The sequence below is a fragment of the Tachysurus vachellii genome, chromosome 14 (assembly GCF_030014155.1).
Source record: "Tachysurus vachellii isolate PV-2020 chromosome 14, HZAU_Pvac_v1, whole genome shotgun sequence".
NCBI classification, from domain to species: Eukaryota; Metazoa; Chordata; class Actinopteri; order Siluriformes; family Bagridae; genus Tachysurus; species Tachysurus vachellii.
The window spans coordinates 7,765,118-7,790,668 of NC_083473.1; the positions used below are offsets into that span (position 1 = coordinate 7,765,118).

At 38.5% G+C, this 25,551-nt stretch overlaps 2 protein-coding genes across 2 annotated transcripts in view; both read right to left on the reverse strand.

Annotated features, from left to right (window-relative positions):
* On the reverse strand, positions 1-24,773 carry kctd16a (potassium channel tetramerization domain containing 16a). The gene is made up of 2 exons (XM_060886866.1): positions 23,539-24,773; positions 1-1,192 (listed from the first exon to the last, which is right to left on the reverse strand). The coding sequence occupies exons 1-2, from the start codon at positions 24,335-24,337 to the stop codon at positions 738-740; spliced, it is 1,254 nt and encodes a 417-aa protein (XP_060742849.1). The 5' UTR covers positions 24,338-24,773; the 3' UTR covers positions 1-737.
* Positions 1-25,551, reverse strand: part of ndfip1 (Nedd4 family interacting protein 1) — a 424,215-nt gene that overhangs the window by 333,047 nt on the left and 65,617 nt on the right. The gene's annotated exons all lie outside the window — the stretch shown is intronic.

A 25,551-nucleotide genomic window follows, 5' to 3' on the forward strand; every position in this document is an offset into this window, starting at 1 on the left:
AAAACCAGATCAGATACACTACAAATAATATTTTGGACAAAAATGATCACGATGAGAAAACAATCTAGCAAATCTGTTCTGCTCTATTGTTTCACATACATTTTTATTTGGATGTGATGTTCATGTTTTTTCTTTTTTTCCTAAATCTCAGCAAATTATGCAGGGCATAATATATAGCACTAATCCATAAGAGGTGAGGCAATACTCTATATTGCAGTTGTAATGCTTAAGCATGCACTGGGGAACAGGGAATGCTGGTCAAAAGCAAACAGAATTCGCCAAAAAAAAGGAGAGCTTTGTGTTAGCATATCCATACAATTCATATAACTCTGACACCAAATGATTTTGTGCTTTTTGTTCCACGTTCAAGCATAAGTTCTGTCCTGAGCCGACAGGCAGAAGTGTCTGATTCGTGCAGTGCTCTGAGTGTGCTGATAACATGTTGATGTGTGCTCATTTAGTGCATGTCCAACCCATTCCACGGTGTTCTTTAAAAGGCTGGTTCATTTAGACACTGTGAAATTGATTTGCAGCTTGAGTAATTGTGCTTTGTAACAGAACCTGTACGAGTCACTCAAGGTTAACTGCATCTTTTGCGACTTGCTCGAAGATTAGACCGAGAGACCGTGCTCAAGTGGAGTGCAAATCGAAGTGAGATCTTAAGCACTGATAGGTAGATTGTGTAGCTCCTTGTTCCTGCATCCTTCTCTTCCTACTCATTTTGAATCGTTCTCGTTTCACAGGCGGTACTTCCTCAGGAGATCAGACTGCCATGTGTTCTTCCTGTCCGGGAAGCGTTCAGGAATCCTGATGCGTCGGAAGTCCTGGATGCATTTCTGAAGCTCCTGCTCTGGCGTGAGCTTCTCCTTAGTCGGTTTCCTCTTGGAAGGGGTCATGAGGTCACGGGGACCTGTGGTGCGAGTGCGCAAAAGCTCCGTCCTCCTGCGGGTCTCCGCCTGCATCGCCTGGGCCGGTCCTTTCTTCTGGGTCCGCTCCAGGGTCTGGATGTGGTGGTGTTGCTGGGAGACAGGACGGGCAATCACTGTCTCCTGGGGTGAGCTGGCTTCCGATTGGGTTTCGGAGCAGGATGTTGAAAGCTCGTTGAAGGACGTGCCGCTCTCACCCTCTCTCTCGCTCTTCTGGCTTTTGCAACAGCATTCGCAGTGAGAGGACGACCAAGCCGACGGCCCACCTGGAAAGCATACAGACAGAAAAGACAGAAAAGCTCTGGAGCAATCAAGGCACATTTGTCTGAAATGCATAATTACTGCATGAAGATCAATTGCAAATCAAAGCCCATCAGGTGCAGATATGGTGTCATCTTTCAGAGGATTCGTTTCTAAATGGATTCATGCAACTCTATAACAAAGGTCAATGTGGTCAGACAAAACAGTGAAAAGTTTTATGACACCATTAGCAGACAGTTACATTCCAGCTGCCTCTCGGATGCCGATGATGCATTTCATTACTGCTCGTTCCTAGCTTTATGGTACGCTATTCAAAATTCAGCATTTATCCTCCAGTCTCATAGACACAAGTCATCGACATTCAGCCAAACACATTAGCATGCATACAGGGTGGTTAAACCAATCATTTAGCACTGAAAGGTTGGACTATACCTCTGACCTTATCATTATACTGTGGGGGGAATAAACATTTTTTAAATCTCAGTTTGAATCTCATTAGGATTGATTTTGTTTTGTGTTTAGGGATAAAAGCTGAGGATCGGTCACAAAGGCTTGTCACTGATAACACCTTTTGTGTTAGACTGGTGTATATCAATGCAGGCAGAGTCGATCGAACAAAGATATGATGAGATATCGTCGACGATATCAGAACGTTAAAATCTTTTTTTCTTTGTTTGACAATAACCCGGTGTATTTAGTGACAAATCCCATATCGCACTGTCATGCTGAGAAAGAAAACGTCTCACTCCCTAGTGTGAGTCAGCCTAATGATTTCCATTAAACATTTTTCCCATCAAGATGTAATGATTCTTAAAAGTCCAACATGTTAAAGTTAGATCCAGGATTCAATAAGCATGTAATGTCAGTAGTGTTATTGAATCTTTTAAATATTTGGCAGTGCTTTCCTGTTTCCTAGCAGACGGCATAAAGCTCACGATCATTACACATGATCGGATTACAGATCCATTAAGGTCATTAAATCATCCTTAGAAATTAACTTATTGTCACATCACCATCACAACAGACTTCTGTAGCACTCTTTGAGCTTCCTAAAGAGCTTGTCTCTACGTGGAACCCCTCTGTTATGGCCTCCAGTTCTCAGTATAGGGAAAGTACTGTTTTATTTCCTGAAGGTTATTTTAATGCATCCAATATAATATTGTCTACTTATGAACTTTCCTCTCAGCAAACACATTAGACTCAAGTTGTAGCTATTTATAGGCTACTTGGCTTTGAAATACCGAGGTTTGGAATAAAGCCATTCAAAGACGCTAATAGCTACAAGACCTCAAAAATGAATAAAATACATTTGATAATGGCCAAGTTTTCAAGTACTCAAGTAATTTCCTCTACTGCAAAAAAAGTAAGACCTCATGGTTATGGTTCACAGACCCCAGGAGAAGAGAAGTCTACTTTTATAGATTTTCACACCACACTAAAAAACAAATGATTGTTTCTACAACAAATCACAGCTCACTTATTAAAATGCCTGGGATCCTGTCGACTCTGGGGAGAAATGAGCTCGATGAGTGTTCTTGTGATGGCTAACGTTTCCAGTTTTCCAAAAAAAACTAAAAGGGCTATTAATTCACGTATAGTGTTCCACCTAGAACCACAAAACCATCTTGTGTTTTAGATGGAGACATTTTTTAAATGGGATCGAGGTTTTAGTGTCGCATACAATACAACAGAATTTATTCTCTGACAGAAACAAGGACCTTTAGACATAACACTTATGAAAGGAATTCAAAGTAAAAGTAAGAAAAAAATAGAAACAATTAAGAATTTATAAACAAAGAGTAAACTATACTAGATTGTACATGAAGGTATTGCCTTGCATCTATTGATTCAGGAACCTGGAGACTATCCCATGAGACTCAGGACAGGATGCCAGACTACTCCAGGGCACAACCGCACACATACGCACACACTATGGACAATTTAGAGATGCCAATCAGTCCATGTCTTTAGACTTGGGGAGGAAATGTTTGGGACACAGGGAGAACATGCAAACTCCACTCGAACAACGTAGGCAGGAATCAAACCCGCAGCCCTGGAGGTGTGTCATTAGAGGCATATTGCATAGTGTATAAAGTGACATAGGTGAACTGTCGTGTATATGAATTGTACTGTAGTGCAAATCTTTAAAGTATATGTTGTGATACAAAGCCATATGGAAATGACAGAATACTATTACACATCATTACAAAGTGGTAACCTCTCCTTTAATGGTTTAATTGATTTTGTTTTTACAGTTGACCTTGGCAGAAGCACAAACCACATTCAATAAACAGTCAAATCTATAGATAGTATGCTTATCTCTAAAGCTATAACACATCAAGATGCACAAAGTGTGTGGTTGTGTGTGTGTGTGTGTGTGTCTGGTGTGTGTGTGTCTGTGTTCTGCACTTTTTTATTCCACCCCTCATGGGTCCTTACTGCGTTTTAAAAAATACAAAGACCTTATCTCCTGGATAGAAGCTCAATAAACTAAATCTGGTACAACTTCCCTTGGGGTTTTTTTTTTGTTTTTTGTTTTCTCCTTTTCATGTTACTGGGTTTGTCTCCCTTTACACCATTGCTGTGTCCCGTTACACAGCACTGTGCCCTCGAAGATTATCTGCTGATTTGGACCACAATCCATCAGCTGTCCTGTCGGAGCTCATAATAACCCAAGTTCAATCAAAAAGCGCTGGAGTGTTGGATGGGGCAGCATTCTCTTGGTAGCAAGTGCAATAATGAGCTGAAGGACAGCTCTGTGATTGCCCTGGGCTGAAAAAAAAAGAGTAGAGGGAGAGGTGGAATCAGCTTCCTAATAGCTAATCTATAAGAGCAAGTGCAAAGGAAGCTGTGGAGCAATTTCACTTCACAGAAATTAGATCAGCCTCCATTCACGCCCTCACTATCTCTTTCACTATATGTGTGTTAAGCCAGTTTCTCTCACGCCCTCTGAGCGGAGTGGAGCGGTCTGTAGGAAAGGGCTCAGGTTGTGCGCATTGTTTCCGAGTCGTTGGTGCGGCCCTTCGGGATTTCCAGTCTAGGACTCGAGCCAAGCTCGGCATATAAGATCATAAAACATTCATTCTGCAGCAGGGAAATGAGCACTGCATTGAACGACTTGTCAATTCAGGCCCCCGTACCCAACTGGAATACAGCACAGACTTCCCAAGATTCCTCTTTTTTTCCCCAAGTCAAAGCCATTCCCATACATCTCATACTGATAACAGTCATTCTGCACCATGTGCTGCGAGCTATACATTTTTTGCTGACTGCTGTGCATCATGTTATAGATTCTAATATTGTTTAATTTACAGTTTTATTAAATATAGAGGGTATTATATTCTCAGAGTTAAAAACTAGCAGATGCTTGTACTTCCTGGATCTGGATAGCCTGAAATTGGCTTGTGACAGCAAATATATATGGATTATCTAAAATAGCTTTATTCAGCAAATATTCCAGGTAGTTTATTGGGTAGGAACTTTGGGAATGAATTTATATAATCGATTTGTTATAATTATACAGAAGATTGCTGCAATATCTGTAAGCCCAATCACCCAATCACTGATTACATTTACTGATTAGTGTGATCTCTCTCTCTCTCTCTCTCTCTCTCTCTCTCTCTCTCTCTCTCTCTCTGTCTTTCTCTCTCTCTCTCTCTCTCTCTCTCTCTGTCTTTCTCTCTTTCTCTCTTTCTCTCTGACTCAGCTGTCCGGATTGTATTACAGACCCATTAGAGCACTGTTTTGTCTCTGGACCTAATTTAGTTTCTATACGTGAGCATTCAGAGGAATCACTTAAAGGCCCGATGAGATGCATTTGGCAGAGAGATTGGGATCCATCATGACACAGGAGGTAGCTGTTCTCATTTACACCCCACCACCACCTCTGCCTCCTCCACCACCACCACCACATTTTCTGCATCTCCCTGCATGCAACCAGCTCTTTATTCCTCAGACATGTTCAAATGCGAAGATGCAAGAAAACTGTATGCTCTCTTTATAAAGCATGCAAAATCACTACACAGAAGCTGGGTATGTGTCTTTGTATCAAATATACATCAGTGGTATACTGTAAGTATTGGGTTTAAATTAGGGATGTTAACCGGGATGTTACATGAAAAGCAGAAAAAAATAAATAAATAAATAAATAAAAATGCCCAATATTGATATTGCAATATCTATTTTTTCACCTTAATGGTTTACAGATAAATCATTTGTCACTGGATCAAATTTATTAAATGTTTAATTCTATTTAATACTTTATTTATCAGTTTGTTATTAAAGTTGTAAGAAATGCTTTTAAGCACAGTCAGCTTTTAGGTCAACATTCTCCCTGAAAGCAGAGATTAATAAACCAGGCTGTATAGGGTCTAATGTGTTAAGTGCAATGCAAAGCTGTTTAACACTTTAACAGTGGCACATTTCCCCATTCTGTAACGTTGGCACTGCCTCACTGCTAGTTGCTGCAGTTACTCACCTAGTTCACATTTCCTGAACTACAAAAAAGATGAATGCTTTAAACATGGTTCTGAACATCTTAGTTTCTTATGGATCATATAACATCTCCATACTGCCTATATTCAGAGGCCATTAACAGGAGAAAGAAAAGAAAATCGATCAGAAGAGTGCGACCCACAAGCTGATTAAAGGGGCTATTATAATGTCAGATACAGATATAAAGTTACTTTATATTCACAAAAGCCACACCACAACACAGCATTTATCTGTTGCATCTCTGTACTTTCATTAATTATCTAACAGTAGTTTCTAGTAAATGAATACAAATATGATCACGTGAGCATGTGTGATACGCTCATCTGGGATCGTAGTCAACTCAACCTGGCAAAAAACTCTGCATTTTAATGGCCATCTGGACACAAAGTTTTATAAAGGAGGAGACTTTATTAGAGATGTCAGCCAGTGAAACTGAACCTATCCTGATAGGGCTGGACGGTTCCTTCAAATGAGCTGACTACTATAATGACATTCCTGTTCCTGTGCAATCAGATTTTTTTTTTTTCATTATTCTCAGCTGAATGAACAGCTTCCCATCAAACAATGAACAGATTTTGTAGATAGATAAAGACATAAAGCTACACAGAACAACAAACTATGGACTAGATCTATCTAGATAGATAGATAGATAGATAGATAGATAGATAGATAGATAGATAGATAGATAGATAGATAGATAGATAGGGTAATTATCATGCTTGCCTACACCACTAAGATGCCACTCTTGGGCCCCTGAGGAAGGCCCTTAACCCTAAATTGCTCAGCTGTATAAACAAGAAAAATGTAAGGTTGTGATAAATGTTATGGTTTGATTCCTGCCTCTGTTCTGTGTGTGTGGTGTTCTCCATGTACTTTGGTGGCTTCGATCCAAACACATGCGCTGTAGGCTGGTTGGCATCTTTGAATTGGCCATAATATGTGTGTGATTGTGCCCTGTGATGGGTTGGCACTATCTAGGGTGTCCCCTATCTTGCGTCTCCAGTCCCCAGGAATAGACTCTAGGCTCAATGCAACCCTATATAAGATTAGCGGCTCAGAAAACAGATGGGTAAATTTCCATAAATGGGCCTGTATGATCATTATTAAGCTACTGTTAGACTGAAGATGATAAGAGCAGAGAGTGGGTTGTGTTATATTGTGTTGCCATCTTATAGACCAGGGTCTGAGATCTGAGATCCACATCTTCTCTAAATGTCTGTGTGGGTGAGATCCTTGTTCTCTGGTTTCCTTACACTTCTCAGAACCATAGCAGTAGGTGGACTGGCTACTCTAAATTGCCCATAGGTGTGAATGTGTGTGTTCGATGTGAATGTGTGTGTAGGGTGCCCTGTAATGTACTGTCCTCCCATCTATACCATATTCCATACCCCAAAGATTGTGTAGGCTTCAGATCCACTACAGATCCACCATGAACCTGACTAGATGATAAACAAAAGGAGATATTTGCATCTACGACAAACTACAGACAGAACTGTCTAATTCTAGCATTACTTGAAATAGAGTAGTTAATGTTAAATATTTCGGGGAATGAAGACTATGTTTATTCTAGCCGAATGCGCTACAGTACAGTAAGCTATTGGATGTTGTTGTGGGTTTTTTGTGTCATTCGGTAAAGCAGATTTGTTTGGCTTATCGGTTTACAGGTTAGATGCCACAACAACGAAGCCATTTCTCCAGGTAATATAAATCTTTTAAGAAATGATTGCAAAATATGAAAAATATTGCTTCTAAATGAGAACATCTCACAACATCTACACAACGGTCAAAACTCCTTTCACTCAACAAATTATCCTTCCTCAGATCCTTCACATATCTGAGTAGGCAGCTTTCATAAAGAATACACTTCAATACTCCTGACCTTTCCGAAATGGCAGCCAGTGACATAGTATAGAAAAGATTTCATTTTTTTTTTCATTGTGATTCTGTTTATTCTCTATTTCTATTTATTTAACTGTAATCACCAAACACCTCTAATCTGATTGCTGGGGCTTTTCTGGTGACTAAAGCCTCTTTGCTCGTGCCTTTTTTGAAATTCAAAATTCATAATCCTTTTACTGGTATTCCTTTACTCCCCAGCTATGAGCACCTAGATCACATCCAGCTCAACCTAAAAACAGTATTAGAGATGATCAAATATCCACAGCTCTCAGTAGATGTGACTCCAGGCTTTCATTTCTGACAGGTCCACCAATCACGCCAGTCACAACTCTGCAGGCGTTTATGGAGCACAGTGAGCTTCTCGAGCCTAGGCCACACACACACACACACACACACACACACACACACACACACACACACACACACACACAGCCTCTGTCTCCCCCCTGCAGGGAGAACACCCTGCCAATAACAACCATCAATTTCACTCAGATATAAATAGACGTTCTCTTTTCGCGCTGCAGCTTTGATCCAGAGAACGCTTTTAGAAGAGAAAAAAAAAACCCAATATATTACCAAAGTCACCAGCATAAACTGCGTTTTCAAAAAACTAAAATGATTACAATTTTTAAAATATAATTTATTCATCTTTTTTTCCATTGCGACAGGGATTACTAATGAGACATGGAACAAAATCGCCTGAAAATGTAAACCAATCAAAGTGTACTGAGACTGTTATTATAAAAAGCATTTAATCAATAATGAATAACCTTTTATTTCATTGCCATGTGTAGTTCAAGAAACTATAGACTGAAAATAAACATTTTTACTGTAGGCCAAGTTATAAATCACACTGTATAAATACACGGATGCTCTAGTAGGATGCACATGTTTCTACACAATATTTGATTTACATTTATTTCTATTTATCTATTTAGATAACTGATTTATTTATTTATTTATTTATTTATTTATTCCTATGACTTCCCAAAAGCAGAGTCTGTAAAAGATTTTATTAATCATTGTTTTATTTTTGTTTTTTTTCTAAATTTTGGTTTTTTTGGTTATTTTTTCTAAATGGTTTTTAAAAAATTATGGTTTATATTCAGAATGTAATATGGCAGAAGAAGCTTTATAAGAAGGCATTAAAACACATTATAGCACTGGGAACTTCTTGACCTCAACCATTGAGCCATTACTGTTCACTTGTGAGTATGAAGTTATAAGAAAATGAACAAAATAAAAAGGCGGTGGTATAAATCAGCCTGACAATAATGGACTTTCGGTTACACCCTAAAGTTGATTGTCTTCCAATATTAAAGGTCAGAACATACTTTTGATCCGTTCATAATTGTGTTTAATGTTGTGGAGCATCTGTGGAAAGAGTTCGTTTCTGTTATCGCTTTCATTATAACAGCTACGAACAGCTGTTCCCTCACCATCATCTCTCTTTACTCAAGAACCAAAAAACAGCATTTGGCATGTTGCAGGGAAATTGCAAAGCACACAGCACACTGTGCTAAGACACTTTATAGGACATGTTGTTGTTGTTGTTGTTCTTCGGCCGCTCCCTGTCCGGGGTCACCACAGTGGTTCGTCTGATCCGCATATTTGATTTCTTGGCACAGGAATTTATGCCTGATGCCCTTGCTGACACAACCCTTTCATTTTATCCAGGCTTGGGACCGGCACTGAGATTTAACCCCTCGACTGCTGGGTCGTTCCCTGTCCAGGAAATCTAACCCGAGCCACATCAGTGTGAGCACAGAATCCTGCCATCGTCCGAAGACAGTCCTGTGTCACGAAACATCGACACTGGAGACTCCTTCTATAGATGCTAAAAAAAAATGCAGAACACTTCAGATTAATGACTACACATATTTTTTATCAGTTGTCTCACCAGCTTCCTTCAACATAATATGTTTTTAAGCTGTTACTATAGAAATGACATAGTTGCCTTGCAGGGTGAGAAACTGCGAGAAATTACTGTGAGAGAATGAAAACGAGTCAATACCTTTAAACCAGTCAGATTAAAGGATTCAACATTTAGCAGTGCTGTGGAATAAATATATAAAAAGGTATCAAAACATCAAATAAAATGAATATGTTTTAAAATAAATGCTTGGTTAATATTTGATATAACATTTCAGCAATGCCTAGCTAAGTGATTGCACTCGGTTTCATCTACCATTTCTCCTTGTTTGTTTTTAATAATCTTACTGTTCCGTAACCTAAATTTCCATCTGCACTACACACATTCACTCTGAGACCATGCCGAAAGAATCCAAATGTACAGACTTCAAACATCAACAAAATAAATTCACAAGAGATTTTCAAGTTTCCAGTTGTGCAGAATGAAAGACTTCACAAACCTGAATGCTACTGTAACCCAAGTCTGATTTCTGATCCTAGGCTTGACACAGATTCCGGAAATCATAACTCTAGTACTGTAATATAATGCACAGAATGTTCATGATACTCTCCCTACTGTTTTATTTTTCATTTGGCTATAATGGATTTAAGAATCCTAGCCCAGATTCTCGAATGATCCGGGGCGTTTCCTGTATCAAAAGAAGCAAGCGAGGAGTTCCTTGGTCATGTGGCGAAAAAGGAAGCGATGCGAAGCGATGTGAGCTGCGCAGGCAGCTAATGGTTTCAGGACATTAAAAGCTGCTTTTTGAAAGCAACTTTAATGAATCTTGGCTGTGTGTACCATTCGAGCACCCTGCCAACAATCTGCAGATCAAATCAGCATACACACACACACACACACACACAAATACTGTATGTAATTTCCTTTACTGTGAGCGTTCTTTACTTCCCGCATGCCGCACAGGTTATCGTTAACCCTTAACTCCTGCCTCGTTATCCAGGCATTCATTTTTAATTCATTTTCCTATTATTCAGTAACTATTTTGAATTGAATCTCATAGGAAACTGTATGTAATTATAAGTGAGGACTGTAAGCCTGAACCCGCTGACAGAAAGCTTAGAGTTATGATGAACCTGCCTCCAGCTATGCTATTCTTTATCTTCAGGTTCCTGCCCAAATTAGGCCAGGCTGTCCTTGGAGAAGGAGGCAGTGCACCACTGATAACTCGTCCTTACCGGCATAGAAACTCAATATCTAAGTGATACACAGTCCCTGCAGTGAGCTCGAGCGGTGAGCAGGACAAAGCCGTCATGACCCATCATGATCATCCTCCAGGCTGTTATATTCCCTCAGGATAATGTGGTGATGATTTTTAGAAAGTGATTCAAATTACAGCCCATTGTTCCTTCAATCACATTTCTAATCAAGCGTAATAATATGAAAATTGCAGAAGACCCGATTTAAAACTAAAAGGGCCGACAAATGGGTCCAGCCGCTTCAGGCTTAATAAGCACTCGTTGTCCTAGTAGGAAAGCGATTCTCTCAGGCCATTTTCCGTCTGTGATTATTTCATCTTCTTAACGATGATGACAAGTGTGACCATCTCCTGACAGTGAATATGACCAGTTCAGTGACAGATTGGAGAGTCCGGATTGTCTCCTAATAGTCTCGACACCTCACAAAAACCGCTGATGAAGCGTAATAGGACATCCAGCCTGACGAGACAGCCTGCAGAGCCACAGTCATCACCATAATACAGTTCATGAAAACATAGAAAGCTTCACATTCTGCTATCAGTGAACAACATAAGGACAGTCAGTACATTAGTTCTAAAAGGAGAAGATCTTTTAAAAACTGATACATTTAATAATTTAGGTTGTATGACCACAAGCATCTGAAACACATCGTTGTCTAAGCTGGAGTATTTAACCCTTTTTAGCAGTGGCATTCCAGTCCACCGGCAGAATGGAAATCAGTATTTCAGTATAAACATGAAATATGAATTATTTTAAGTGTGGTATAAAATTATTCAGGACACTGTTGGCTTTCAGTGTGAGACCTGTGTTTCTACTGTCCCTGGTGAGTGTAAAGATAACCGCTTTAAATTTAAGATACTTAAGAAAAACCACTTGGGGCATCATCGTTCTTTACTTGGACAATAGAAAGGTTGTGTGGAGAAAACAGTTTTTGGGGTTTTTGGGATTCTATGGGAATTTTGCCGCTAGGTGAAAATAAAAAAATTAAGTCATTAAGCACTGTGAGTTCCAACTAACATGAGCACAACAAAACAGGCACAAATTTCATTGTTTGGCTTCTGGGAAAAAGTGCTCATTGATCAAATTTCCGACCATTTGTAATGACCATTTAAGAAACTCCCAGTGAAGACAGAGATGCAGTGATCAGGAATAAATCTACAGATTTAGAGCCTTACTGAACATTCTTCATTGCATAATTGGCAGAAATACATTCTCTTAGTCGATACTAATATTTTGCTGCATTTCAATCTTTTTTTTTTTTTTCAAATCAGCCCTTGCCTTTAAAATCACAAATGATTATCCAGATGGTCCTAAAAGGTTCCAATGACATTTGAGTTGTTGAAAAGAAGGTAAGAGGAGGGAGGAAGAAAAACACAAACATGGCCTATTTAACCATGCACTCTAGCTCCTGCAAATGTTGTAATTAACCGAGGCTGACATGTAAATCAAACTTCAATAGGGTTTTTGCTGTTGGAAGTACACTTGTTGGCTTTAAATGGGTGAAACCAGGAGAGCTGAATCAGTGCTGTTGACAGATGTTACACAATGAACATACAATATAAACCAAATTTCGGTGCAGAAGCAATGCAAACTGGGATTCTTTCATCTGTTCATACTGTCATACTGTACATGGTTCCCTAAAACCCCATGAGCTACTGTATGTTCTGCATCTTTAGGATATATTACTTTTACTCTAAGGGTCTGTTTTCATATTCAGAGCTGGCCAGTTCAAATCATATCCCAGTAAATCACATGAAATTTTGTCTTATATTCAATATGTTTGTCTAACTTGACAGCACAGGATTTTCACTCACCACAAAATCAAGGCCATTAAACCTTAAAAAAATCAGGCAACAGAAAATACAAGCTGATAAACATTATGCATTATGTGTAACGTCTGGTATTAATTCCAATTGCATGAAAGCAAGCCAAAAGAAATTAATAGCAATATAATGTAGAAGTATGAAATAAGCAAGATAAGCAAATAATAAGCAAAAAAAAACATTATACACTATATAAAAACCATTATACGCCATAGCCTGGGTGGCATGTTGGCAAATTGGTTAGCACTGCTGTCTCAAAGGCTGAAACACAACAAATCTTTACTCTATACAAAAAGAAAAGCAAGTCTAATTTTAGAGTTCTAAGATAAAGAGTCTGATAAAACTTACCATTATTTGGTGTATGTGAGAGAAACCTGCTTTGAAAATTTTTGTATTTTGAGAGATCACTATAACATCACTATAATACTCTACAACTTTTCCTTACTATGTACAATTGGCCCAGCATGAGTTTCAAGCCCAACATATCCATCACCTTTGATTTTTCATAGACCCCAAATGGAGCCTGCAATCAGTGTCTCCAAATAGACATTTTCTTAACATGCAAACTGCAGAGAATTTGATTGACATACTGCGTCTGAGGAGTAAACAATTAAAAACAAATGCACTGCATGGATCACAACAAATCCACACACAAAGAAGCAGATTTATCTGTGAATGTAAGACAGCTGCTTTGGTCTTGGCTCAGCGGTTTTGGTTCTTATTGAGTTTTCATTCGAATAACAAGTTTGCACACTTTCACTGTAATTAATTTTTTTTTTGTGCACAGGCCCATAAATACAACCTTGATTGAAAACGATGTTAAAAGCTTAATGGGACAGGTCTGCCATTTAGTATTAAATAAAACTATCCAAACAATAGCATTTGCTTCTGTTTTCATATGATGCTGTCTCTGTTGAAAGGCGTATTATTCATTCATCTCCAACAGCCCATTCTTGAAACACTGGCCCCAAGACAGGAATACACCCTTAAGGGGATGCCAGGCTCACACACATAAGCACATGCACGCACACACCTTGATTCAACAGAACTGATTGAACCACGAGTCCACCCACCGGCATGGTTTCGGGAGGTGGGAGTAAACCGGAGTATCTGGAGGAAACCCACACAGACATAAGAACACATGAGAAATTTCACATGAATAGTCATGTGAAGCAAGGACCCTGAAGCTACGCTAAATTCACATGCTGCATCATTGGTGGTGTAGCACAGTCGCATTGTTTTCACTTTAATGACATTGAATTTACTTGACTACTAAGTATATGACCATCAATTTGAACCTGTCAATCAAACTGACTGACACAATAAGCATTGGGTTGTTTGCGTTTGATTGTTGTGTCAGTCATTTGGTCTGTTCTTTATCAGCAATCATTTGAAGACTTTGACAGGAAGGAATTAGTATTGGGTCTGTTCTGACCCATTAGTTCCTCAGGAGCTCTCGGTTGTATTATTACAGTATAAAATGTTGTAGAAAGGACAGATTTACATTTGCATTATTTCCTATCCAGTGTCACCCAAATGAGGATGAGGTTCACTTCTGAGCCTGATTTCTTCCTCATATCATCTCAGAGAGTTTTTCCCTTGCCACCATAGCCTCCAGCTTGCTCATTACCATATAATGGGTGTATATATATATATATATAAAGGGATAATACAGATGTTAGAGAAAAATATGAACTTTATTTTAAACTTTACTTTTTTTTCTGTTTCTATACTTCTGTAAAGCTGCTTTGAGACAATGTGAATTGTTAAAAGCGCTGAATTGAATTGAATTGAACTGAATTGGGGTAGTAGCCAAGCCACAGCTCTTGTATATATGACAATAATAGCAGCTTCTTCTACATTAAACAACCTGGGTTAACAAAGCAGCTTTCTTTTAAAAAAAGTTTCTAATGTTTTATGAGACATGAATGCAATATGTTTGAGCGTCTTTTTTGTAGTACACAGGATGTGAAGTAAAACTATGTAAAATACAACTTAGCAGTGTACATTTGGCAGATTTTTAGGCTCCAAGTGACAGATCGAGTGACCTTTTAAGCAGATGTTGGCAACTGTCCTGCACTCAATATGACTCTCTGGGTCACTTCCCAGTGCTGCATATACAAGGTCAGAAAGCAGGTTACCAACAGCGATAAAGCCTGACTGAGTTGTACTGTGTGACCTGATATTCCGAACCTGATTTATCTTTTTTCACTGTTTTTCCCAATAACCAATCACTGATCACTATTGCATCCAGTGACCAATCACTGATTATTACTGGTCCCAAAGACCACCCACTGATCATCCTTGTTTCCAGAGACCAATCATTTATCACCATTTTTTCCAATGGCCATTAATTACCATCATATCTGAAGACCAATCACTGATCACCATTTGTTCCAATGGCCATTAAACACCATTATACCTTAAGACCAATCACTGATCACCATTGATTTTTCCAACTAGTACCATTGTTTTTCTTTGTTTTAAACTCCCTTCTTGGCTATTTTTACAAGTAAAATGAGTTATTCCTACTTTAACTGTTTGCATGTGTCTTAAATTCCTAAAAACTCACTACCATTGCATATTAATGCATAATAGAAATTAAAGCATTTTATAAATATGTAATATGTGTCTTGATAAAACCTTTCTTCTTCAACAGTATTTTAAATGGAAATGATCTTGATGATTTCATAAACATGCACGTTAGTCTGGTGACATTTTCTACAACGTTCAACTGAAAAGAGTTGGCAAAAGAGATAAATTTTAACAAAACTGCATTCGTCTGTGTTGTGCCACATTAGATCTCTAACACCCTGTGTGAGGAGCTGCCAAGTGAATCTCCTAGTGTGAAGCCAATTAAAACCATTATGGTTCTGACTCTAAACCTAGTCACAAGACTTACATCAGTGCCAACACACTGTCGCATGTCAGAGCAGCAGCAGGGTCCTGAAGCTCAGATAATATTAACAAGCTGAAGAAGGTTATGTGATTTATCTGCTTTTCTGCTATGTTGTTATCCAGGTTAACCAGCAATAGCCCAAGCCTCATGCTATTTACTTCACACCATCCACCTCCAGTCTTGCCTCAGTCCCTGTTACACTGATAGGATTGATTTTCTTCGGCCAGCCAGCTGTCGTTGCCTTGTTTGCCATTGCACAGACTCCATTATGGCTGCAAATCACTGCATTCGGGGCTATAATGAAAACTGTGATTCCACACTAAAGCTTGGAGTAGAAATAGCCAGTGCAATCCATTTCTCTTTCTTTCTTTCTTTCTTTCTTTCTTTCTTTTCTTTCTTTCTTTCTACCTTCTCCATCCCTGTCTCCGTCTCTCTCCCTAAGTCTTGGCATGCATTGTATTCTGACAAGCCTGGCTGCACTTTTTTTTTTTTCCTAAAAGCGAAAATGGATTCAGTGATGTGGTCCTAATTTGCTGTTCCCTAACTACTTTCCTCACTGCACTAGTGTGGAAACAGTGTGACAGTGACTGCTTTGACATTTCTGTCACATCAGAAGAACAGTGGGCAAGGATGCTGGGTTTGTACAGATAAATCGTCTGGCTCTTCACACTTTCTGGATATTTCCTTGCTTGTCTTTACAAAGTAAATGCAAGCTATGTACATACTTTACAGGTTGTGTGACCTACATCTTGCATTTTCCTTCTGAAAAAGAAACACAACGTGGTCACCAACACAGTAACAGACAACAGCATATGGAATCCATGTTTATATTTGTTTAAATACATGTTTAAATGTATATTGTCATTTTTGCAAACTGAGCAAGTTTTCTGTAGATACAAACTGGATTATCGTGAATTTTACACATCGCTGTTAGCTATAGTAAATGTGTTCAGTAAACAGTGTCCTGGCTAAGCTACACACTGCTGGATAGCTTGATATTTTGTACACTGTTAGCATTTAAAGAATACTTTAACAGCAAGATGGCCTGTATTTCATAGACCTTCTAAATGCGGTGGTAAATAGTTTCTACCATTTTATTTAATTCTAGCAGAAAGTCTTTAGTTAAGCTGTTGTTTTGTTTAAATGTTTCTAGCATTTTATTTAATGCTAGCAGAAAGTCTAAGCTAATGTTTTGTTTATCTTGCTAATGTTACAGAGACATGCTGCTGTCAGCTAGTTAGCTAATTTTTAATGCTTTTTTCTCAGTTGCTCAAATGATATTAAGGCTTTTTAAAGTAATAAAATTCACTTGTCAGGTACAAACTGATTCGGATGATATGTTTTGTTGCTTAAAATGTAAGCCAAAAATGTATTGCATTAGAAAATGGATTCTCTTTTCTTGTACCTCTCAATCATGTGAGAAAACAAGGTCATCATTTAGTGCATTTCTGATTTGTGCACTGATTTTAGTGCATTTTCCCCATACTGAAACAATTTACTGACTGTAATATCTGTATAATTACTACTACAACAGAAATGGTTCTGGATATGGTAGATACACTGCACTAAACATTCACTTTGTTTGCCTATGTTTCCAGAGATTGATTAGATTTATTTCAGATTAATTGCTTATTTCTTAAAAACCATAAAACCATGACTCGAATAATCCTGGGTGAGACATTTAAAAGATGTTGTGCTTGCTAACAAATGTGACTACTATGAGCAATATAATGTCTAATAAAATGTTTATAAAAATTATTAATGGTCCCCCATCCGTTCAGTGGTTTGCAAAAGCTTTGCCTGATCAATGTAATCTATGGTTCTGCTTTATGACCCAAAATGTGCAATCGATTATCATTTTGAATCCTCTAGTGCATTAATGTGAAAGTAATATCCATAATCATCTGAATGCATTTTAATTAGAGATCATTCAAGCAGACCCACAAGATAATTAGCTATAAGGCTCCAGTCTTTAATGAGTAAAGAAATCAGGTTAAGCTCATTTATCAAAGCAATAAGTAATGCCAACTGATATTAAAAACCTCCTAGGCATAATTGGCTTTAAACAAGGAATACGTTCACCCCTCAATTTACATTGGCCTATAAAGGATATAAAAATAGATCAAACATTTGCACAGATTCTCTTATATCAAATATTTAATCAGAGGAAATGGACAGAAAATATATTCTAATTTACACACACCATGGAGGAAGGAGAAAGAAGCAACACCTGCTGAGCTCCAAAATTGCCTGAAGTTTCATTCAAGGACTCTGCTCAGATGAAAGGCAAGGGCATAAATACCTGTAGTCTTTCAAATCTATGTTAATATTTCTTGATAGCCTGACTTATTTGAACCCTGAATGCAAAGTAATTGAGATGCTTCAAATTGACTGACTTTTTTGATTAAACAATGCCAAAAGCACCTCATTTGATACTCATCACCTCTTTTATGAATTATGACGAAGCATATATATTAATTAGTATCTCACACCCATTCCCATGATGCATGGGCATGGGTGTGAGATTTATCAATGAACCCATTGACTCTTGTGCACACTGACTCTATTTTGCTTATATTATATTAGTACAAAGTATAAATTGTCTCTGTTAATTAGACTCAGTGGTTGGTCAAATGCATATAAATAAAAGAAGAAAATGTCAAGCACGACCTGCGGCATATCTCCACAGAGAGAGGGTGAGAGCTTTGAGAATTATTCAGCCACCACTGACTCCCTCTTCATGTCAGCACAATTAAGACATTATCAATCAGTTTGTCCCTTTAAGTTTATGTTGTGTTAAGACGGCAGCTGTTTAAGCCAAAATGAGTCTGAAGTCATTGAAGTCAGCTTAACACAACTACTGCATTTCAGCGATGGGCTTAAGTGTAGTGCCAACAAACTCTGCTGACTGACACACCTGCGATGTGGCATGACATTAAAAATAAGAACCAGACATTGCTTAAAAATGCTGTAAGATTGAAAGTTTTCTACAGAGTGCAAGTCCAAGCCAGTCATCACTCTAAATCACTAGCAAGACAAATTCAATATTTTTCACAATCTTTTATAAAACATATTTTTTATCTGCCTCTGTAGATAATCTATTTTTTAACCAAAACAGATTTGATATATTTTCCAATCCAGTGACGTGCTTTACAAGTGTGTGAAATTAACTCTTTTTTTTCACGAACATGTCCAAAATCCTGTGACATTTCACCTAACAAGAGTTGAATGTCATTTCTGGAACAGTATTAGATATCACCCTCTGGGATCTGAAATGGATACCATCTTCTGATATATAACTATGTCAACATGTATGTGTGGACAGGAAGCAAATAATATCGAGGCTTAATATCATATTGTAAACTCCCTCTCCCCTTCACTCAGCTATTTTCAAGCCAAAACGTAGAGCCTGTTTATTCCAGAACAATTCAGAAATAAAATGCAGTGTGAATACCACAACATGTTGACTTTAAGAGAGCGTTTATGTTGTGTTTATGTTCATGGGGAATATCACACAAGTTGACAGCATAAAATATGTCAGTAGATTAGATAAGAAAAAAATATGACTGGCCAAGACTGATCCACCATTACAGACTAGTAGGATCAGTGCATGAGGATGAAATATGTTCAGTTTAGATTAAAATGCCACAGTCTTCTATTGTTGTTGCACATATTATTGTTAAAATTATGTCTGGTTAAAAAAAGATGTATAGACACTTTCGACATTGTATATACTTTATATTTGGAAACTGTATAGACTGTATTTATATATACACTATAGACTCTCAGTTTAGATGCTCTCTTTCTCTGAACTCTCTGCATAGACTCTCTGTATAGAGACTCTATAGAGTCTTTATAGATTTTCTCCATAAACACCCTTTATAGACACTGGATAGACTCTATAGAAGCTGTATAGACACTGTATAGACTCTCAGCATAGTTTCTCTCCCTCTCTCTCTCACTCTCTCTGAACTCTGTAAAGACACTTTATAAACTTTATAGATCGTATAAAAACCCTCTATGGAAATTATATAGACTCTTTATAGAAACCATGTAAACTCTTTGTAAAAACACTTTGTAAACACTTTATAGACTCTATGTGTAGTCCCCCACCGTCTGAATTCTCTGTATATTATATAGACTGTTTATATCAGCACTCTCTATATACTCTATAGATTCATTGTATAGACTCTATAGACTCTCTTTATGGACTCTCTATAAACTCTATATATTCACTGTATAGACCAGGGGGTCGGCAACCTTAAACACTCAAAGAGCCATTTGGACCCCGTTTTCCACAGAAAAAAACACAGGGAGCCACAAAACCCATTTGACATCTAAAATGAAGATAACACTGCATATATCGTTTTTTACCTTTATGGAAAGTAGAAAAAAACTGTATTGTGTTCATTTATGAAATCAACGAACTGCTACTGAGTAAACGAAATTTTATTTCTGCAAGCAAACAAAAATATTTTGAACAGTTTGAACTAACCTTAACAAAAAAGACGCTGGGTTGAAGGTTACTTTCAAATAAAATGTTCAATGTCTAATTGAGTCCTCTTTGTATTCTAGACATCAAAATTTTAACTTGCCGGCTGCAGCAAACCAAAAATGCGTCTGCTTCTGTGTGTCGGATTTCGCAAGTCGGCAGTTATGACGCATATTTTGAGCGACAAACAAATTAAACACGGTTTATTTTAATGTAACAAGACCATAATAATCTTAGAATTTAGAATGACATTTTTTTAAAAACTAACTAACTAAAATACCCCTGGTATAGACTATCTATTGACTCTGTATGGACTCTGTGTAGACTCTATAGATTATGTGCATAGACTCTATATAGACTCTATAAATTATCTACATGGACTCTGTATAGACTCTACACAGTCTGTGTATGAACTCTGTATAGACTCTAGATTCTCTGTATAAACTCTATAAATTCTCTGTATGGACTCTGTATAAAGTCTATAGACTCTGTATAGACTCTGTATAAACTCTATAGATTATGTGTGTGGACTCTATAGACTCTATAGACCAGGGGTTCTGAAACTTTTGCAAGCAGGGCCCCCAAAGCAGGTTTATTGCAGTTGGGCTCCCCCCACACCACCTTGCATAGATGGATAGATAGATAGATAGATAGATAGATAGATAGATAGATAGATAGATAGATAGATAGATAGATAGATAGATAGATAGATAGATATTGTTATTATGAGTAGTAGTAGGCCTATCATCATTACTAGGCTATTGCTATATAGTTCAAGTCTCTTACATTTTAGACGAGATATTGACTGTTTTGGTCTATTTTAGCAGCGAAAATAGATCTGATGAATCCAAACAAAGATCACATAGCGCGTCTCACAGCAACACTCAATCATGTTTTGAATGATTCAGTGATTTGAACGAATCGGTTGAGTCAAAGATTCAATGACCCATTCACAAACATCTGTCTCATTCTTGATGAATTGGCCGAATTGAATGAACGACTCAATGACTTAATAAAACTGCTTATCACCTGTATTTCCGCGCTCACTATCGACAAACCAGTCCAAACACATTTTAATTTTTATTCAGGAGTTTTGTACTGTATATACAAAACCATAACTTTTTATGACAGTAGTTTAGTGATAAAAATATTGAACAAATTTTTTTTTTTTCAGATTTTATTTTTTCCCTCCCATCCTGTAGCCTCCCATCCGGCTCGCCCCACTATTTGAGAACAGCAGCTATAGCAGCTATCTGCATGGACTTTCTATAGACTCTATACAGTCTGTGTATGGACTCTGTAAAGACTCTATAGATTCTCTGTATGGACTCTGTATAGACTCAGTAGACTCTCTGTATGAGTTTTTTACAGATTCTGTAGACTCTTCGTACAGACACTATAAACCTTCTCTTTAGGCCTATTTTTCCATTAAGCCACAACTAGACTTTGAAGCCATACCTGAAACAAATCCCACCTATAAGATGCTTTTAATCATTGAGACAACAGCAGTTAATTGTCAGGAAATCCTGGCTTGAATTTACGTCTCCCTATAAAGGAAGGCTTTCTGCTGGATTTAGCAGGATATTTGCTGTTCTAATTAGCTGCTGTCTGAAAGTCTTTGTCTGTCTGGGTTTCACTTTTTATATTTTTTATATGAACCCAAAACTTTGTTTACTGTGATAATTATACTGGGTACATAGTGCAAGTCATTAACCAACCATATGTCTTATTTGCTCCAAACACCCTACCGGTCCTCTGATTGCTTGGTCCTGCAATCCAACTTTTTCCATCGTAATTATCAAGGGGACTCATTCACAATTACTTGCAAAATGCTTTTTAATTGGCCATATGCCGCAATGTCGCTCAGCTAAAACAGAGACAAGCCAGATTAGCTACTAATGAAGGCAGGTGACGGTGCATAGCAACTGTGTGTGTGTCCATGAACTACTGATACATCTAATGCCTCATTTAGAGAAAATTCAAGCTGGGAAAACAAACAACAACAAAAAAGGTAGTTTAAACTATCAAAATTAGGTACTGAAATATTAATATCAATGTCTATTTATCTGTCCAGTATGAAAATAGTATCAGCATCATCTTTGTCTGATTATTGTGCTTCATGTTCTCCTAGATTTTGGAAAAATCCTGAATTTCCAGAATAGCAAACACCATAAAGCAATATATTAAAATACATTTTATTAACTTCATAAAAAACATATTCTGCTTTGTTATAAATAATAAATGAATAAATAAATTACTTTGACCACTTCAAAAGTTACTGTTCTTTTATCACAGACATTGAAGGCCTAGGGCAGGGCAAACTCCTCATAAAGATGTGATGATTAAAACAGTGTGCCCTCCAGTGGTCTGAACTGGCAGCACTTTCAAAACCCTCAGCACCAATCAGGGCTGTTTCTAGCTCAAGTGTTTTGCTTCTCTACACCAGTGGTTCCCAATCCCAGCCCTGGAGACCGCAAGCTCTGCACATTTATGGATTTCCCTGGTTCACACACCTGCCTCCTTTGCTGAAAGGCTTGATAATTAGATCTGGAGTTGATTCAGATGTGGCCATATGCAAAATTACAAAATACAAGAAATTGACCCAGTTCTTTGCAGAGCTTTGCACTTGCATGTCCAATGGTCTAACACACCTGGCTCAGTCATTAAGGGCCTGTTAATTCGATCACGGGTTGAATCAGATGTGTCGATGTAGCGGAAATAGAAAAGCATATGAATAGCATCCGGTTTCCAGGACTGGGATTTGGGAAAATGCTCTGGTGTGAATCATATGAGCTCAGTCTCAGTGGTGGCAGTTTCTGTTTCTGGTCTAAAGTGGAATATTTCCGAATTACACTTAGATTATACAGTGGGATTTGGGTAGTAAATCAACCTGGGTTCATGTGTGAAAGTCAGTTCAAACAAATTTAAGGTAGCAAGTTAGGAATGTTAAGGTTAGTGTTAGGACAGCGTTACCAAACTCAATGGCATTTCCAATACATGATACTCAATACAAATAGAGTTTGCCCAAAGTGAAAACTTTTAAAATGTTGCATGATTGGATACAACATGTCAAATTTGTCTGAATTTACCCCGTATCATATTATTAAGGATATTAATCTTAAAGCATATCATTCAGTTACTACATCAAATGTCTTTATGATAGTAAGCACTGTGAGCCTGGAGCGACTGATGGGTCCTGGGGGTTTCACCAATAATAACAAGCTTTTTATGGTTCAGTTTGAATTATGGCTCAATAATAGATGCCTCTGGACATTTCTGGTCAATGTGTGCTTATGGGTTAGTGTTCATGGCTCTTCTTATGACTTAAATATGATGTTGCTTGATTGTAAATGGTAAAGGAAACGCTATAAGAGAGAACAACACTGTCACAATAAAGACCATCTTAGCTTTATGGTACTGTTGGGAAATTTAACCTAGGTTTAGAAGATGGGCTTGTATTTGGTGGATGTGTAGGTTTTTAAAATGGATTGGGAGTATTGCAATCCAAATCTGCCAAATCTGGCTGGATGATGATGATGATGATGATGATGATGATGATGATGATGATAATATGAAAGATTTAAAAAATAAGAATCCCACTGTCTAGAGACTTACGGAAGAAGACGTATTCTGTGCACTTGCACCACTGCCTGTGGTCGATGTGCGTGGTGTACAGAGGAGAGGTGAGTGCCGAGCTGCACGCCACCAGCCTGAAGCCGCTCTCCGCCAGCAGGTCAAACGCCCTTTCCGCGTGTCCGAACGTGAGGACGAACCGGGACGTGTAGCGCTCAGGAGGCCGCTCAGGATCCCTGCTCTCCCTTAATGCCTCTCCGAACACTTCTTTAGCCAGGGCAACCCTTCCGCTGACGAAAAGTTTGGGCAATCTGGTACCTTTCCCGTCTGAAGCGCAGGCGTCGCGTGTGGATGCGACTGTGATGAACCCGTAGCGCCTGTGGGATGACGGGTACGATCTCTGATCACTACCTTGTGATATATCATCTACATCACTGTGAGGGTATTCATCGTGGATTGGTCGCTTCAGGTCATCAGGGCTTAGGATCTTGACCAGCTCTGGAAGTTGGAAGTATTCAGCTTCGCGCTTGAGCCGCCCTCTTTCTGGGAAGTGATCAGGAAGGACGACGTACTTGTCACGCAAGTAGTCTAGCACGTATCGAAACAAAAATCCATCCCTATCAATGAAGCAACGTCCTCTTGTGTCTCGGGCCATGTCACCTGATGTCTCCTTTTTGGAGGAAAACATTTTGGCCAGTAAAGAACTGGGCATGCTGGTCAGGGTGGCGCGCCGGGTGTAGTACACCTGTCCACCCACGTTCAGCTCGATCACATCGGAAGTTTGGGTCGAGCCGCTGTCTTTGGGAGCCTGATAAATCCTACAGTTTTCAGTCAGTGCCATTTTGACGCGGTGTGACACGGATCACAAAGTCACAAAGTTTTCTTTAGTATACGTTTCTGAAAGCAGAAGCGCAAACCGGCCCAGTGCGAACGAGACATCACAAGCTTGGGTAACTATTAAATCCCTGCACAATATCAAACACACACACACACACTCACTCAGAGCAGGGTATTTACCTTTATCTCCTTCAGCTTCTCAAAAAAGTGATTTTAAAGTCCTGCGGAGAATTTATGCCATTGAACCTCCAAGTTGTTCCCAAAATGCGCCTTTCAGTCTCCAGATTTCAGTTCAGAGCACATCTGCTGTATGATGTGGATACGGCCATGTGTGTTATCAGTTCCGTTTGCAATGGGTCCGTGTGTGTGTGTGTGGTTGTGTGTGTTTGTGTGTTGGAGTCTGTTAGAAGTTGAGCTCAGTCGACTGTGCGTTATCAGTGCGCTCGCCCCGGGGACTGGATGGATGATGATGTTGCTACAGCAGTGCAGGAAGGGAGACCGTGCTCAAGGAGTGAAGACTTACATCATCTTAAAGGAGAATGACAGCGCATGCAAACAGCGCATGCGCACTAATAGCTCATATATATCTATATATATATATATACAGTATATATAAAAACATTCTCCTTGTGTCCATGTTGGCTTCCTCCATGATGTGTGGTTTCCTTCAGTCCCCTCCTCCCAGAAAGTATGCTAGCAGGTGGAAATCAGTCAATTTCCCCAAGGTGTGAATAACTATGAATCCGTGTGTGCGGCTTGTTCTGCGATGAACTGGTGTCCCATCTTTTTTGCACTCAGTGTTCATGGGAAAGGCTTTGGATCCAGGGTGGGACATGAATGGAATGAATGACTATCATTAAAACCATCTCTGACTGCATTATTCCTCATTGTGATCATTTCTGAGTTTGATCAAATGTATTCCTTTATGACTACCACATTTTTCAATAATGTTTTTAGGTTGGCTATAGACATAATTCAAGGTCTGTGACCTCTGCATGAACTGAGGAGGTGGACCTTACTTGATTCACACATGCTGTCAAAATGCATATTTGTGCCTGCCTTCCAGCACTAAGAGAACAACACAAATCATGACTCCTAATTTGTAGAGATCAGGCTGTGGTATTAGTGTTAATTTATTTAATACCAAATTGCTGCACATATGGCTGTGGTTTCTTAATGTTGTTGTTGGATGGTGGATGGATGTTGTTGTTTTTTGTT